Raw genomic sequence first — 17,182 nt, forward strand, 5'->3', positions numbered from 1 at the left:
TGGAAATCAGAATACCATTTATTACAAAACAATTCGATGATATGACAGCGGTTCTGGAAAGATTTAGTAAACCAGTCACTGTCCCTCAAGACTCTCGCGATGGCAAGTCGCTTTTTTACAAAACAGTACTGTAATTCGTTGTGAACGAATCGCTTTCGGTGCCAAGGTGTTTGATGCCGGAGCATTTGTAATGGGTAAAATCCATTTCACCACAAGGGTGCTAGACTAAATGTTCTCTTAAGAGGTGTTCCTATACGCGGAGACTATCACAGGGCTGGCGAGGGAGGCGGTCACGCTGCGCGCAGGGTGGGATATAATTTAATAAGAGCATTTGGGAGAATGTTTTTCTATGTCGTACTTTGCTGATTTTCAACATGTTCAAAAATGCATCAAACTATTCGTAAATTTCACTTTTGTCGAAGGTCTGTTGAAGAAAATGGAAACATTGGTAAATTATGACAGTATCATTTTTTTATGAAAAGTGCTATTTTCTGACAAACAGTCCCGTATTATCTTTGGTTACGTGCTTTATTAATTTATAAAAAATAAACCACATATTTCATTAAGTTTTTCAAGAATAACATAACCACACCAAACCATGCATATTTCAATCACCTGTTTCGCCCTAGTATCTACAGGTATTGTTATTTGTAATGTTATTTCCAAAGTTACCAATGCTACGCAAATGTTAGATATTTAGTTCATTTTTAATTATGTTCGGCAAAAGTTAAATTTACTTCAGAAGTTTGATGCATTTTTTTTAACACAGCGAAAATCTAAAAAATATGACACGGCTCCACTGACTCTCAGTCTCATAGGAATGTATCTCCCGAGCTCTCCACATAATACCCTGGCCAACACTCATCCATCACAATTTAACATGTTCCCTTTATCACAACATAGCCTCTTACCCTATTTGACAGACTTTTGTCTGAAACGGCGCCTTATAGTCAGCAAAAATGCGCAGTAACATGTCAAAAAAACCTCCTGTTCTCATTGGCGATTGAGTAATTTCAAGGGTTGTTCCTTGTTCACAGATTGTCAAATCGTTGTTTGAGGGGGTGGGTTCTCACGCTTTCCCCGCGTAGGGACTGTCACGTAATCGTGGTGTGTGAACAGTGTTGTGAATTTACAGCAAAGCGCTGATATTTTCTTTTTCATTATATATTACTATCCATTAATAACACTAACCTGTATGCACTGTCTGGCTGTATTACTGACTGTATGATGGCGGGGGTAATCCGGAGGCTTGACGAGACTGTAGTAAATCGAATTGCTGCTGGAGAGGTTATCCAGCGGCCTGCAAATGCCATCAAAGAGATGATAGAAAACTGGTGAGTAATTAAGTGGTAACAAACCGTTGTTTTGTAGAACAGAAAAATCACATCACCATGTCCGTTAATTCTAGCTACTTAAAATGAAAATGAAAAGATAAAATCAACGATTCTCCATTCAAAACTTCTCATTGAAGTTAAAAACATTTATTGCATTAAAATGGCACGTTTTCAATTTTGTGTGTTTGTGTTTTTTTACAGTACCAGTAGTACAGTTGTTGTTATTGGTGTAATTTAACCTGACCGAGCAATACGACTACAGTTCATTACAAACTAGACTATACTGTGGTTGTTGCCTATTTTGTTAAGTAGTGTTAGTTTTAAAATGGATATGTGATGTGGCGTTTCATTTGCACTATGTAATTAATCGCACAAATCCTAATTCGGCAGTGTGTTTTTCTTTTGAGAACGTCTGCTTCTTTTATACAGTATAGTTTATTTATTTTTTCAGTCTAGATGCCAAATCTACCAGTATTCATGTGACAGTTAAGGATGGTGGACTGAAGCTAATTCAGATCCAGGACAACGGTACAGGTATCCGGGTAAGTATTATTGTTTTCTGTATCTCAGGGACGGAAATAAGACTCCTGTTTCATAGTAGTTTCACCCATTCCATGTTTTGTTATGAGCTTGATTAGCCAAAGTGTTTCTGTAAGCTAAGGTATGTGTTATTAAACTCCTAGTAAAACCAGGAATGGATCGAGCTGCTTTGCACTGGATCGTATTTCCATCCATCCCTGTATATGTTTCTTGTTTTGTGTTTATTTTGTTCTTTACTATTTTTCACACAACTAAATTTTTTACTTTGATTTTAAATAAAGACCATAACACATTGTTTCTATGTTGTAGAAAGAAGACATGGAAATAGTTTGCGAGCGATTCACCACCAGTAAACTGCAGAAATTTGAAGATCTCACAGCCATATCTACCTATGGATTTAGAGGGGAGGTAGGTTTAAAAAAAAAAAAAAAAAAAAAAAAAAGAATGCAATATTGTCAATTACTTAAGCCCCTTTCACACTGGCACTCCTACCCGTGTCACAATCCCGCATAGCGTGAAACAGCTAGGGCTGCAACGAAGGGTACATTTTGACCTTCGAAGGTTTGGAACACATTACTGAAGAAAACATTGAATGGAAGAAAACATTCACATGTAGTTTAAAAATACGTTATATAGAACAATAATCATGTTTTTATAATTTAAATAAAAATGAAAATACACATTGTTTATTTTGTGCAGTGTGGAGTAGTGGTCAGGGCTCTGGACTCTTGACCGGAGGGTCGTGGGTTCAATCCCAGCTGGGGGACACTGCTGCTGTACCCTTGAGCAAGGTACTTTACCTAGATTGCTCCAGTAAAAACCCAACTGTATAAATGGGTAATTGTATGTAAAAAAAAAAATGTGTAAAAAATAATGTAATTGTATGTAAAAATAATGTGATATCTTGTAACAATTGTAAGTCGCCCTGGATAAGGGCGTCCGCTAAGAAATAAATGAAATAAATAAATAAATAAGTATATAGAGTACTATTGAGTGTACCGCACAACTTGTAATTGTATAAAGCAGAAAAAACGAGGGTTTACACATTTATTATTATTATTATTATTGTTATTATTATTATTATTATGTAAAAATAATGTGATATCTTGTAAGTCGCCCTGGATAAGGGCGTCGGCTAAGAAATAAAAATAATAAGAAGAAGAAAACATTCACATGTAGTTTAAAAATACGTTATATAGAACAATAATCATGTTTTTATAATTTAAATAAAAATGAAAATACACATTGTTTATTTATATGTAATTGATGTTGCTTGTGATATATACAGTAAGCTTGCATTGCACCAGCACCAAGTGCAACTGACTTGGGCAAAACAAAGCTTTATTTAACAGTCACTGTTCCAAGCAGGTTATGTCACAGTCACTTTTTACTACTACTAAAAATATTAATAATAATACTAATAATAATATGAACTTCCACTTGTCAAGTGACCCCAGAGATTGATTATGCCTCCATGATACGAGTCGCTTGCACAGTTTGCATTCATCCTTTTTTTTTTTTTTTTTTTTGGTCGTCTTGGCATTTAACAAAAAAATCATAAACAGCAGAGGGGTTTCGAGACATTTCTTTAGTACAGTTTACACTATACAACGCTTTGCTGTCGAGATGGAGAATGAAGAAATTAAAGGTTTGTCTCCGGATAACATGAGCTGGGGGAGGGGCAGACAGTGCTCAGTTTTTTAAATTAAAATGATTAGTGTTTTGTATATTTTGTATCTTTCAAACATATTCTGCCATATCACTTCTGTTACACTGTCTTGTACGCTAGGTATTCAGTACATATTTTACTGAAGCTCTATAACCGCTATAGGTACCGCCCCAGTGCTTTGGATACTATACCCTGCTCCATACACGGCAGCGGCGCCATATAGAGTTGCTACTAAACAACTTTTGTTTACGTAATATGCATTATACAAATCAAAAGATCGAATTTTGCATGTGAGTGGCAATGTGTGATTTATAGTATTCACACATTGCCAAACGGTTTCTGTTAACAGAAAAAAAAAATAAACATGCAGTGCGTGAATGCAACTTGACGAACCTTCGAAGGTTTAAAACTACCTTTGAATTCCTGGCTAGCGAATGAACCTTCTAACACAGCCCTAGAAACAACGTACCTGGGTCTGCAGCGACCCACCTCAGGACGTGGGTTGACGTGCTTTGACCTGGGTCAAGCAAGAAAAAATGCATGATTGCTGTTTGTAAGGTGACGAAGTAACAAACAGCCATGCCTGCGTGAAGGTTTCACTTCCGCAACTTGCAAGCCATTTCTGTTTATTCAGTTTAGCCATATTTCTCTTGATTGAGACACACCATGAGCCAGATTGCTGCAGGGATGGCGTGGAACAATAAAGAAACATTTGCTGTAATCGACATTTGGGCCAACGATTCAGAAGCTTGGATGGAAGCGTCTGTAACAAGCACGCCATCAGGAAAGCCTGAACAGATGAAAGGGTGGTCATGTGAACGTTGCTGCTTCAGTCATTGCGTGCATGCATTGTTTACTTGGTTCTGTCACCCAGGTCGACCCTACTTCTTCAGAAAGCAGCGTGTGATCACGTAGCTGACTGCATTACACCGGGTCGCTACCTGAGTAGGTCATGCCAGTGTGAAAGGGGCTTTAAAAAAACTGTTTAAGTACTAAGCAGTTGGATATGAAATGTCTAACAGAACACAGGTTTTTGTATTAATTGCAACATTACATTGTTTGCAGGCACTTGCCAGCGTAAGCCATGTGGCCCATGTTACTATAACAACTAAAACTGCTGACGGAAAATGTGCATACAGGTAAGGTAACATCATATATAATCTCTTCTCTCTTTTTAAATTATTTTATTTAAACCATAACTGTCCAGTGACGCTTCCTGAGGCAGTGGAGCTGTTGCCATATGGAAGGATGAGACCTGGTTTAGGAGTTTCATGACTCCTCTATATGGGTGCTAGTCCCTAAATGTGTATACCACCAAACCAGCTTAAAATATATCATTTCATTGCAGGCTTTTCTGCTCTTATGTGACTCCCATTGTCAGCGTAGTGTGTAACCTAGTCTGAGTGGTTTTACTTCATATAATATTCCAGCAATGTTGTGGCAGTTTATTATGTGATAAACTGATAATATTTTACATGTGCATTTGAAGTGCTTTGAAAAAAAAAAAAAAAATACAGAAAAGGTAAAACTGTTGCTGTTCCTTTAGAGCTAGTTATTGTGACGGGAAACTAAAGGCACCTCCCAAACCATGTGCTGGAAACCAAGGCACGCAGATTACTGTAAGTAATTTATAACCATAAAGAAAAAAAAAAAACCTATAAATCTTCAATTGGAATTTGGGCTACTAATGAAAGAGGCTTTATGATACTTTTAACCCATTAATGTAAATTGTTTGTGACATGTGCTGTGTGCGCAGGTTGAAGATCTCTTCTACAATGTGTCGACGAGGAGGAAAGCACTGAAAAGCGCAAGTGAGGAATACGCTAAAATAGTAGAGATAATCAGCAGGTGAGTGTTCATGTTTTTGCTTAGGTCACCTCTGATGTTATGTATCTGTGCCCATCAGTATAAGAAACTGAAATTGTTTAATAATGAATTATATTATTATTATTATTATTATTGTAAATGTAGTGCTGAAAGGTATACTGTAATCATTAGCTGCCAAGACTGTGTTAGAACTGATTTTGCTGTGAATATCCACGTATTTTATCAATTTTTTTGCAGATATGCTATACACAACTCTGGTAAAAGCTTTGCTGTGAAAAAGGTATGGTTGTATTTGTTCTTTGTACTTTTTGTATATTGTATTTTGCCTTTTTTTACTTTGATATAACTATGTTACCCCTCTGGATTCAATTAGTAAAAACAGGACATTGTGGCTGAAATGTCATGTTGTTATGGTTTACATTCATTTGATTTTCATCAGTTGCCAAATTTTGTAAGAGTAGGGGATTTTAACTTGTGAATTCCAAATGGTCTGCTCAAAAAGGGTTTATTTTTTAAATCTATTTCCAGCACGGGGAAACTGTTGCAGATGTTAGAACATTGCCAAATGCTTCAACCGTGGACAACATCCGAGCAATCTTTGGGAATGCTGTTTGCAGGTAGAGGGACAACTAGAAGTTTGTTTTTACAAATACTATCCTGCAGTGCGCTGGAATATTATTGTTTTCCTTTTTCCTCAACAGGGAGTTAATTGAAGTGGGTTGTGAAGATTCCAATCTGGCTTTTAATGTGAAAGGCTACGTCTCAAATGCAAACTACTCTGTGAAGAAGTGTATCTTCTTGCTTTTCATTAACCGTATGTATTGCTGAGGCCATTAGAGTTGGAAAACAATTTTCTTTCTCCATCGGGTCTTTTTTTTTTTTTTTTTAAGCACAATTGAAAAAGATTGTACACACACAATTTATATATATATATATATATATATATATATATATATATATATATATATTCTTTTTTGTGCAGTGAGCACCAGGATCTGATTTGTGAAATATGCAAATATTGTTGATAAAGGATGTGAGGTCAGTCTGTTTGCTTTTCTTCCACAGATCGTTTGGTTGAATCCAGTGCTCTGAAGAAAGCCATAGAAGCTGTTTATGCAGCTTACCTCCCAAAAAACACGCATCCCTTCTTGTATCTTAGGTAAATATGGACAGGGTGTAGTTAGGATAGCATTTTTCAGACATTTGCTATGAATTTAAGTTTGCACCCCTCAAATAGGGAATCTTCAGGCTGTCATCTGCTGAGGTCACTGTACAGGCTATGTTGACGCTGCAATTGTTTGTTGATGGTGTCACAGCCAGCGGTTGCTATAAAAATGTTGTTCAGATTAGGGCTTCCTGTTTTCAGCATTTAATAAAAAAATAAATTAAAAAAATACAAATTGGCAGGTACTTATCGACACTTATTTTCAGAACCGTGAAACAATGTACAGATTGGTTAAAACAACCCTCCTACCTATGTTCCACAATAGAAACTGGTAAAAATCAGTATACATAAACAACTTACAGTAATGTAATATTAACAGTACGAACATCAAGAAAACAAAACGTGTTATATTCACAGCTTGTGACACTAGTAGAAGGCATTTACTCACTTGAAACCAAGCCATCCCAAATATAGGAACCGTGGAAAACAAATGCTGCACTGCACAGTCAGATCTGTTGAAATTTGTACATCCAACTTAAAGAAACGTCCAACTTAAAAACATAAAAACTCCCTTTTCACCAAGTCTGCTTTGATTGTAAAAATAAAAACAAGTGGAGATTCTGCTCTTCTGTTTTACAAAATATATGCCGGTAACTTGAACATAAAATTCAGCAGGTATTTATCGTCAAAAATCGTTGTGGTTTTTTTAAAAACATTTTTTTACCGAAAACCGGAACCCCTACTTGTGATCCATCTATTCATCCATCCTGTATTTCACTAGAGAACTGACGGTTTCAAAAGCACAGGTAATACTTACACTGATTGGACGTGAAAGGTTTGTGAACTAATTATAAAATCCTGAATTGATAATCGTAATTCCTGAAGTTATAGTTGAAGTTTTGAAAGCTGTAGAAATTGTATGTCATTTTCTTTCTTTCTTTTTGCACACTACCATTGTTTCTGGCAGCCTGGAGATTGCCCCTCACAACATTGACGTGAATGTACACCCCACTAAACACGAAGTGCATTTCCTGCATGAGGACAGCATCGTAGAGAGCGTGCAGAAGCATATTGAGAGTAAACTGCTGGGGTCCAACTCCTCTCGCACATACTTCACCCAGGTACACCTGCAAGTATATAGGATTTAGGACAGCCAATACTTGATAACCTTTAAAACCCAGCAGATTAAATGTCTTTCTGATTGCTACTAGGTTTAAGTGGAATTTAGTTACAGATAAGCAGGAGATGGCAGAATAAAACTAGAGGACCATGGAGCTGAGCGGTTTTGGCTGCTCAATCTGAAATGACATCTCTTGCATACAGATTTGCTATAAATATGACTAGAGTTTATTTCATTTTTTGACATATTAACTTACTATAAATCACACAAGTGAAGATTGGGTGGGGGAGGATAGGTTTAAAGAAATATTTGTATTTTTATTTTTGTAGATATAGCTTTTATTCTCCCCCCTCCCCCTCTCATGAAATGGTTCAGTCCAAGATCAACTGTATTTCAAAGTTTGTATCGATGTTGATATGCACGGAATGACATCTAAACACAGGATAAGATGTACTGGAATTTTGGCAACTATTTCACTGTGATTGATTGATTTCTGATAAGCGATATATCACAAAAACAAACATTCTTCAAACAACTTCTGAATTAAAGCAGATTGAAGTGTAATCTAAATTACACAATTGGGAAAGAACAGTCCTAGTTTAAAACAAAGACATAAAACAATTAGTTATTCTAATGTACTATTCACAATGTATAACCAAATTTAACAGGCTTAGTGGGAAAATCCAACAAGCTTGCATTAAAAAACGGTGCTCAGTTCTGCTTTCCCTTCTGTTCTTAGACTTTGCTGCCTGGCCCTGCCATCTCTTCTGATGATGTCCTAAAGCCAGCCTCCTCCAGCGCAGCTGCAGGCGCCAGCGACAGAGTGTATGCTCACCAGATGGTGCGCACGGATTTCCGGGCTCAAAAGCTGGACGCATTTCTACAGCCGGCAAATAAGACACAAACAGAACCCTCGGAGCTGGCGGTGTCTGAATGCGGCTCATCCAGGCAGCCAGAGCAGTGTGATATGGACATGCAAGAGCTGAATGACGCAGACTTGTTAGCTGGCATATCCGAGGATCTGGATATTGAGGACTTCATGGGCGATGTGAAAGAAACAGGAGACTCCGAAAACTCCTCTTTAGTGAACCCTCCTCCTCGGTATGTATGTTTGTATTAATACACTGCTGTGCAAATGTCTTAGACATGTTGCATTTTTCTACTCTGATACATTATGAGCATCAACAATTTACTCCACTAGTGTTTTCTACTATTATAACAACCCTGACTTGCATAAAGAAGGAAAAACATTGAGTGAAATAGCTTGCATCACTCGATTTTCAAGGTGTGGTATCCGAAGCATAATCAACAAGTACAGAGAAACAGCATCTGTAATTGACAAACCCAGAACTGGAAGACCCAAAAAGCTGTCTGACAAGGATGAGCAATATGTAAGAAATAACCCATGACAGGGTGTGTTCAACCACCCAGGAAGTGTGGTAAGAATTGTCTTGCACACCCTGGAGTGGGTTATTTCGCTTATAAAATGGGGACATTTTTTTTTTTTTTTTAAATAATTACACAAACTGCTTTTTTAAAGAAAAAAAAAAAGAAATATATTGTGCATCCTTCCACTGAGAAAAAATAGTCCCTGAAGACTGTTTGATTGTAATATATATTTTGTATTTATTTGCCATAAACATTACATTGAACATTGCCATTTATAGTAAAATTTTACGAGATGAAATGACATTTCCCACATCTGATTCATGGAACAGCCAAACACTGCACTGGCACTCGAGGGAGGGGCTTCTGAGTATTTTTTAGTAAGAAATGATCCTATTCAGGCTTTGCAGTCTTCAAGAGAAGCTGACCAATAATTTCTGAGGCTGTTTTCACATCGATAGTCGGTAACCGGCATCATTTCCCTAGATTGTAAACCAGCATTAGATGATATGTGGACTAAACGACTTCCATGTCAGTTTGCGCAGTACCACAGTCCTTCCTGTCTGGCAAGCACAGTAGCCCAACGGCTGTGTCAGCAGAGAGCAGGAGAGATTTTAAATTTGTTTTAAACATGTTTCTGAAATCGGAGGGTAGTGGTGAGATGTATCTGTTGTGTCAAGTTTAAATATTGCATACTTGCTAGTCAGTTTTATAAGGCGCTATTTAGTTTAATAAATAGATGCCGCTGCTGCATATACAGTATATTACATGCTGAGTGAGACTTGCGTGGTGATTTCTCAGATAGCTTTTGAATAGTGTTACTGCTACTGCTTGCCTCAGAGTTTTCTTTGTTCTGTTCTCTGACTAAATAAATACCACAGTATATTTGCCAATTTTTCTGTAATTCTTAGTGACGGAGATGAAAAAAAAACAGATTGTTAACTGCTGTTTCAGTTGTATGTTGACATTTTAACCTACAGAAACACTGTTTAGATAATTGTTACTATTAAGGTGTAGTAATATTAATAGATCAGGTAAGATAGTTGGTCTATGATATCATAGCCGTTCGGTAAGACAGTTATTACTGCTCGGTCATGTGATCTTGTTCAGCCAATCTCAGCACTTAATTTATCCAAATCCTTTTATAATTGAAGATAATATCCTAAAGGAATAGAAAGAAGACAAGTGTTGAATTGACAACAGAACTGACAGAAGGCACAGGTGTCGCCCATCCATCAACTATCCAAAGCACCTTTGACCATTGTTCCATAGTCCAATTTCTGTGTTCTTGTGCATATTTTAGCCTTTGTCTTGTTCCCCTTTCTTAACAGAGGCACTCTTACTGCAGCACGTCCTTTAAGTCCTGATTTCAAGATTGACCGTCCTACTATTGACAACGCCACCTGTGCCTTCTGCCAGTTCTGTTGTCAAAGACACAATCATAAACCCATAAAAACATGGCCGCAAAATGAACAATTATTTTATTTTGTAGACTAACTTAGACATCAAAATCTTAAGGTGTTTTTTTTTTTAAGTTTCATTCCAGTTTGTATATATTTTTCCTCCCACTGTGAAATGTTTTAAGATATTACACTGACTTAATTTACAACACTAATCCAAACTCGTACACCAAGGGACCATGCAGAATAGAAAACTCAGTACTTTGTCACTTGTAATTATTTATTTAATGAAACTATATTTGCAGATACTCTTGTAAACTATTATGCTTTCTCTGTCTTTCCCTTTCAAGCCCTTTTAACAAGTTTGTTTGGGACAGTGGAAGTGGTTGTCTGGGGAGGGAAGGTTCACGGTGTTCCTCTTGTGTTTTTTAGGAAGCGGCACAGGATAGGTTCAGATGTGGAAATGAAGGATGACGAGGGGGCCGGTGACACGACTGATGCCTCTGTGCCAAAAAGGCGCATTATCAAGCTAACCAGCATCAAGGAGCTGAGGAGTGAAATCAGCGAACAGGCACATAAAGGTCAGAGTTGCATCAATTTAGTAAGTTTGTTTCATGAGACACATCGTAACAAGATGAAAGTAAGATCCATACAGAAGAAAATGTTGGGTATATGAAACTTTGTCTGGAAATTAATCTTAAAGACAGATGGCCCCTTTACACTGTTAAGATATGAGCAATGCCTTTGTGCTCTTACTGTTGCCAAATAGGAGCATAATAAGCATACTGATCTTCTGTGTATTTCTTTCTGCAGGCCTCCAGGAGATGCTGCAGAATCACTCTTACGTGGGCTGTGTCAATCCTCAGTGGGCACTGGTACAGCACCACACCAAACTCTACCTTCTCAACACCACCAAGCTCAGGCACGCACAACTTCCCACAGTTTAAATCCTGGAACCAGATTTTTATATACTGTAAATTCCAGCAATATTTAGATCCTTCGCTGGGTTTATTTTTAGCTTGTATTAATAGACTCCATACCATAGTGCCCCCACAGAGATTACTGCTATTAAAAAACAGGTATTTTTTAGATATAGGGCAACATACTTTAATTTGTGGTACACCAAAGCCATTTTTGTATTTTATTTATTTATTTATTTATTTATTTATTTATTTATTTATTTCATTTTAGCCAAGAGCTGTTTTACCAGATCCTGATATATGACTTTGGCAATTTCGGAGTCCTAAGGCTATCTGTAAGTGTGCTTCTAAACCTCATTTTGTAGTAAGCAGTTGCAGTGCTTTTGAAACTTTGGGAGTTAGCTTTGGGAAAAGTTTAACTTACACAACCCAGTCTGAAGGGGTGTTCATTTTCATTACTGGGGTTCTCGGGCAGAATATTGTGGAGTTTACACTCCCACTTATATTATGGGAACCTCAATTGAATTGGCACCTGTTCTTAAGGGCATGAGAATCTAAGCCAGAGATTTTTTTTTTTTTTAAACCAGTCCCCCCCATTTGATGAAACTTTTTACAAGAAGTAATTCCATACACATCAGGTTCTTGCATGTTATCGAGTGGTTTTTGCATTAAAGATCAGTGAAGCATTTTTTTTGCCTGATACTTCCAAGAATACCACATTTCCAGAAATGCATACTCATATCACAAAATCAGTGCCAACATAACATCTGGATTTGTTTCAAGGTAATGCTTTGTTATTTTATACATTTTGTGTATATGGCAGACGCCTGCTCCCTTGTATGATCTGGCCATGCTGGCACTGGAGAGCCCTGAAAGCGGCTGGACTGAGGATGACGGCCCCCAAGAGGGGCTGGCACAGTATATTGTTGAGTTTCTCAAGAAAAAGTCTGAAATGCTACTTGATTATTTTTCAATGGAAATTGATGAGGTCAGTGGAAAAAGCCAATTTTTGAAGTACATGCTTGCTTGTTTGTTTTATTTATTATTTATTTAGACTGAACCAATATCAGAATAGAGGAACTTTTTGCTGTTCAACTCTCCATTTTAAACAGATCAAAACCATGAAAAAAACTAAAATAATTTCTGAAACCATCTGAAGTCGTCTTTGGTAAGAAACAAATATAAGCTAGATCTGCCTTTTTATAGGGGATTGTAATTCTCATTGGAATTACTGTGCTCTTACAATATTTGGCCACAAGGTGCTGCAATGTGCCAAGCAAAAAGCAAACCCCAGTAGAATCATAGTAGTGCTTTTAATGTGAATGGTTTTTGCTTTATTAAAGTGATGTGTATCCCATTGACAGGAGGGGAACCTTGCTGGTTTACCATTGCTATTAGACAATTACATTCCCGCTCTGGAGGGACTGCCCATGTTCATCTTGCGGCTAGCTACAGAGGTATGAAAGTTGGGATTATTGTCATATGTGATGTGCATTAACTACAAATGACTTTTAAAAGCTTGTTTTACACCCCCCTCCCCTCCACCCTCCACAACTCTTTATAGCGTTTGCAGTAATTGCGAATGGTTCTGGGTTCTGTTGCTGTAATATTGAGCTTAGCATTGAGTTTGTCTAGAGAATCCTGAGCAGACTTCCTCATTCCTTTGTCATGTGACATTTCAGCTTTGCAGGCCTCACCTGCTTTTTCTCTGTATATGTAGAATAGGTGAGGCAGGCTGTTTCTGTAAGAGAAAATTATAATAACTAAATTCTGGTAGTTGACTTGCCATTTAACCTTTTAATGGCACTGGCCAGTTAATGAACAGGAACAAGAAGTGCAAAACCACCCTTTGTTTTTTGTTTTGTTAATGCAGTGAACTACAGAATTTATATAACTTTTTTGCTTCAAGACATGTGGTTTTTATTTTATAATTGTTTTTTTCAGGTTAACTGGGATGATGAAAAGGAGTGTTTTGAATCTTTCAGCCGGGAATGTAGCATGTTTTACTCCATCAGAAAACAGTACATTTTGGAGGACCCAGCTCTACTTGAACAGCAGGTATTCCTTTCACATTACTTCCAGATCAAGATGATCAATCCGCTGCACTGGTAATGTTATCAATGGGGTTCTAACTGGAGATAATCTTGTAGTTAGTATGGGGGACATGGCTAACAATAGTCTGAAAGAGAGTACCCATTGTAATTAAATAAACCTCTCCAGATGGTATCCAGGTGGGTGTTCAAGACTAAGGGGGTCATATATCAAGCATTTGCGACAGCATTAAGGCCATAGCACTGAGTTTACGCCTGCCTTAAAATTGCCTTGTATGTATCATGACAATTTTGGCAAGTTAAGGCACTGCCAAAATGCGCTGCGCTGTGCATTGCGCTCCGACACTCATTAGCCATGCACTTTAAGACATGTCAAGCCTTAATTATATGCATGGGCAAACTGTAGATGGGGCTCATTTGTAAATGAAGTCTGTGATATTAAAATGAGATTCATGAAGTGGTAGTACAGCTGCGCCGGCTCTAAAAGGTTCCACAAATAAGTAATTTCAAATTGGTCTTATTTGGACGCAGAGAAAGTCAGAAAGCAGCTGATAGGAAAGAGCATTATGGCAGCAGGCATAACGTATTTCTTATTTTTTCATTATTTCGTAATTTTATCTTAATTAATGAATGAATTTGTAAATATATCGCTAAAACCTTTATTGACATATATGAAGTTTTTCATTCCACATGACCCGACGACATTCCATTTAACTTGTTACTTCATTCCAGTAATTACTCATAAGATATGTGTAACAATACTATAAATTGCCACACCTGAAATAACTGTATGGAGATGAAATCCTTGTTGGTGTTATCCATAGTTAAAACGTAATCCTTGATGCATTAAACAAAAAAAAAAACAACAAAGCTGCTCCAATGTGTAATTCGGCAGACGTTGTAGTTGTCCTTTGAACCCAAATATTAAAAACATACGCTCTGCCTTCTGAGAACTTAACACAGTAATAAACACATTGTGCTACACCTAGGTCATACTTGGTCACCTATTTTGTGAATTCCATTAATGTACTGAGGAACTTCAGTGTTTAAATACTGCTGGATTAACAAGCTTGCTGGAGTTATTGGTACCTTGTTATCTATCTTAGTTGCCAATGCGTAATTTTCATATAAATATTACATTTAATTACTTGCAAGGTCTTTACAGTAAATATTTTGTGTAACTCTAAAGAAAACCTTTTATATATGATATATAGTGTAATTCAGGGGTTAATTTATAATTGCATTTGTTGTGTGTGGATAACACCTGAGAGACAAAAAAACGAATGCGATCTGGTGCGATCAGGAACAAATGAACCCGCGGCGTAATATAATCCACCTAAGTGGGTAATTTTGTACAATTTGTAATTCGTTCGAATGTTTTCTTGAAAACCAAATTCAATGTAATAGTAATTACAAACAGGTCTTGGAACAGGAAGGGACTTATCAGTTTAATCCCAAGGTATGTGCTAAAATTTGGGATCACCTGATCCTGAAGTTAGTGCTGTATGTTTTTACATTGCAATTGGTATTAAGATACCGTACTAGCTAGTATACTGTTTAGTCCCAGATCCATACTAAATTTAAAAGTACATTGCAATTGAACCGACAAGTCAGCAAGGTGTTTTAAATGGTTCTGGAGGGATTCATGACTTTCACAATGATCACTCCTCCTTAATCCTTCAGGGAAGATGGGAATGGAAGTCTGCAAAGTAGTTTTACTCTTTTCTTTGTGTTCCTTGTGTACAGGTATTTCTCAGATTGATTTTCAATTTTGTTTTAAAAAGTGTAATGTATGCATTAATTTAATAGATGTAATCATAGTACAATTTGAAATAAAACCAAAGTAAAAATATAAAAAGAACTATAAATACTAAATCAAGTTGACTGTTTCATTGAGTGAGGGAAAGGGAATTAGCGTAAATTGACAAGTCAAGTAAGGCAAGGCCACAGCCTATTTTACACAGAAATTTGCTGCACCTAGCTGGTGTTTGATTTCTGTCTGGCTTTGCGTATGGGGTTATGCTATGTGGTTGTGTGCAATAGAGTGTGTACATTTAAATAAAAAATGTAGGCATTTGAATTCCTACCATTATTCTGAAGCATTACCTACTTTTTTATTTTTCCATCTAGACTGAAGAGCTTGGGTCAAGTGGGACATCGTGGAAGTGGATCATTGAGCATGTTGTTTTTAAAGCCTTCAGAACACTTCTTGCCCCTCCTAAACACTTTACAGAAGATGGGAGTATTCTACAAATTGCTAACTTGCCAGATCTTTACAAAGTCTTTGAGCGGTGCTGATTTTGCCTTCTCTTGAGAAGACGTTGGCATTGAATGCTGTTTTTGGGTCCTCTTCACAAAACCTAATGCCATGCCAGTTTTCATGGAGTATATCTTACATACATAAATATCATGAAAAAGTAAATCACCATGCCTAACATTCACTGTATGTACATATAAAATATAAATTGTATGTATGTGCAATATATACACAGGTCCCTCCATGTATCCCTGGATTCCGATATTCAACTCGTAGTAAAGATTGTTTTATCATAATTGGAAAAGCAGTGATCTAGTTAAAAGAGTAAACATTTAAGTTTAACATACATATGTAGGTAAAGACAGATGGATAGGCATCTCCTTTAAGACCATTTTATGATCAATTGTGCCAGGGTTAATCACAATTGAATAACTTTTTCTCTAGTAAGTATGGGTGTCTTCAAGGATATGAATCCCCAACAGGGGATAAAAACTTGTGAATGAAAGCTTTGTGAATAGGGGCCATAGTTCTTCTAAAAAATGAGTGATCTGATAGAGATATATCTATTTATCTATCTTTTTTTTAAATTTTTTACTCAGTATAGTTTAAACTTATTCCCTTGTATTAAATAGCGTACATAGATTAAGTATTAAAAATAAAACTATTTCAAGAGTGTACTAGTTTATTTAAGCCATTTACAGACGTGCTCAAATTTGTTGGTACCCTTACAGCTCATTGAAATAATGCTTCATTCCTCCTGAAAAGTGATGAAATTAAAAGCTATTTTATCATGTATACTTGCATGCCTTTGGTATGTCATAGAATAAAGCAAAGAAGCTGTGAAAAGAAATTAATTATTGCTTATTCTACAAAGATATTCTAAAATGGCCTGGACACATTTGTTGGTACCCCTTAGAAAAGATAATAAATAATTGGATTATAGTGATATGTCAAACTAATTTGTTTCTTTAATTAGTATCACACGTCTCCAATCTTGTAATCAGTCATTCAGTCTGTTTAAATGGAGAAAAGTAGTCACTGTGCTGTTTGGTATCATTGTGTGCACCACACTGAACATGGACCAGAGAAAGCAAAGGAGAGAGTTGTCTGAGGAGATCAGAAAGAAAATAATAGACAAGCATGGTAAAGGTAAAGGCTACGAGACCCATCTCCAAGCAGCTTGATGTTCCTGTGACAACAGTTGCAAATATTATTAAGAAGTTTAAGGTCCATGGAACTGTAGCCAACCTCCCTGGGCGTGGCCGCAAGAGGAAAATCGACCCCAGATTGAACAGAAGGATAGTGCGAATGGTAGAAAAAGAACCAAGGATAACTGCCAAAGAGATACAAGCTGAACTCCAAGGTGAAGGTACGTCAGTTTCTGAGCGCACCATCCGTCACTTTTTGAGCGAAAGTGGGCTCCATGGAAGAAGACCCAGGAGGACTCCACTTTTGAAAGAAAAACATAAAAAAGCCAGACTGGAATTTGCTAAAATGCATATTGACAAGCCAC

The 17,182-nt window shown here is 36.9% G+C and overlaps 1 protein-coding gene across 1 annotated transcript; it reads left to right on the forward strand.

Moving 5' to 3' along the window:
• Positions 1–1,034: 1,034 nt before the first annotated feature.
• On the forward strand, positions 1,035–16,519 carry LOC117435413 (DNA mismatch repair protein Mlh1-like). Its single transcript, XM_034058540.3, has 19 exons — positions 1,035–1,334; positions 1,786–1,876; positions 2,184–2,282; positions 4,609–4,682; positions 5,090–5,162; positions 5,300–5,391; positions 5,608–5,650; positions 5,899–5,987; positions 6,072–6,184; positions 6,436–6,529; positions 7,503–7,656; positions 8,395–8,756; positions 10,874–11,022; positions 11,255–11,363; positions 11,633–11,696; positions 12,185–12,349; positions 12,726–12,818; positions 13,306–13,419; positions 15,543–16,519. The coding sequence occupies exons 1-19, from the start codon at positions 1,225–1,227 to the stop codon at positions 15,708–15,710; spliced, it is 2,256 nt and encodes a 751-aa protein (XP_033914431.3). The 5' UTR covers positions 1,035–1,224; the 3' UTR covers positions 15,711–16,519.
• Positions 16,520–17,182: the final 663 nt, after the last annotated feature.

The sequence above is a fragment of the Acipenser ruthenus genome, chromosome 3 (assembly GCF_902713425.1).
Source record: "Acipenser ruthenus chromosome 3, fAciRut3.2 maternal haplotype, whole genome shotgun sequence".
Classification (NCBI taxonomy): Eukaryota; Metazoa; Chordata; class Actinopteri; order Acipenseriformes; family Acipenseridae; genus Acipenser; species Acipenser ruthenus.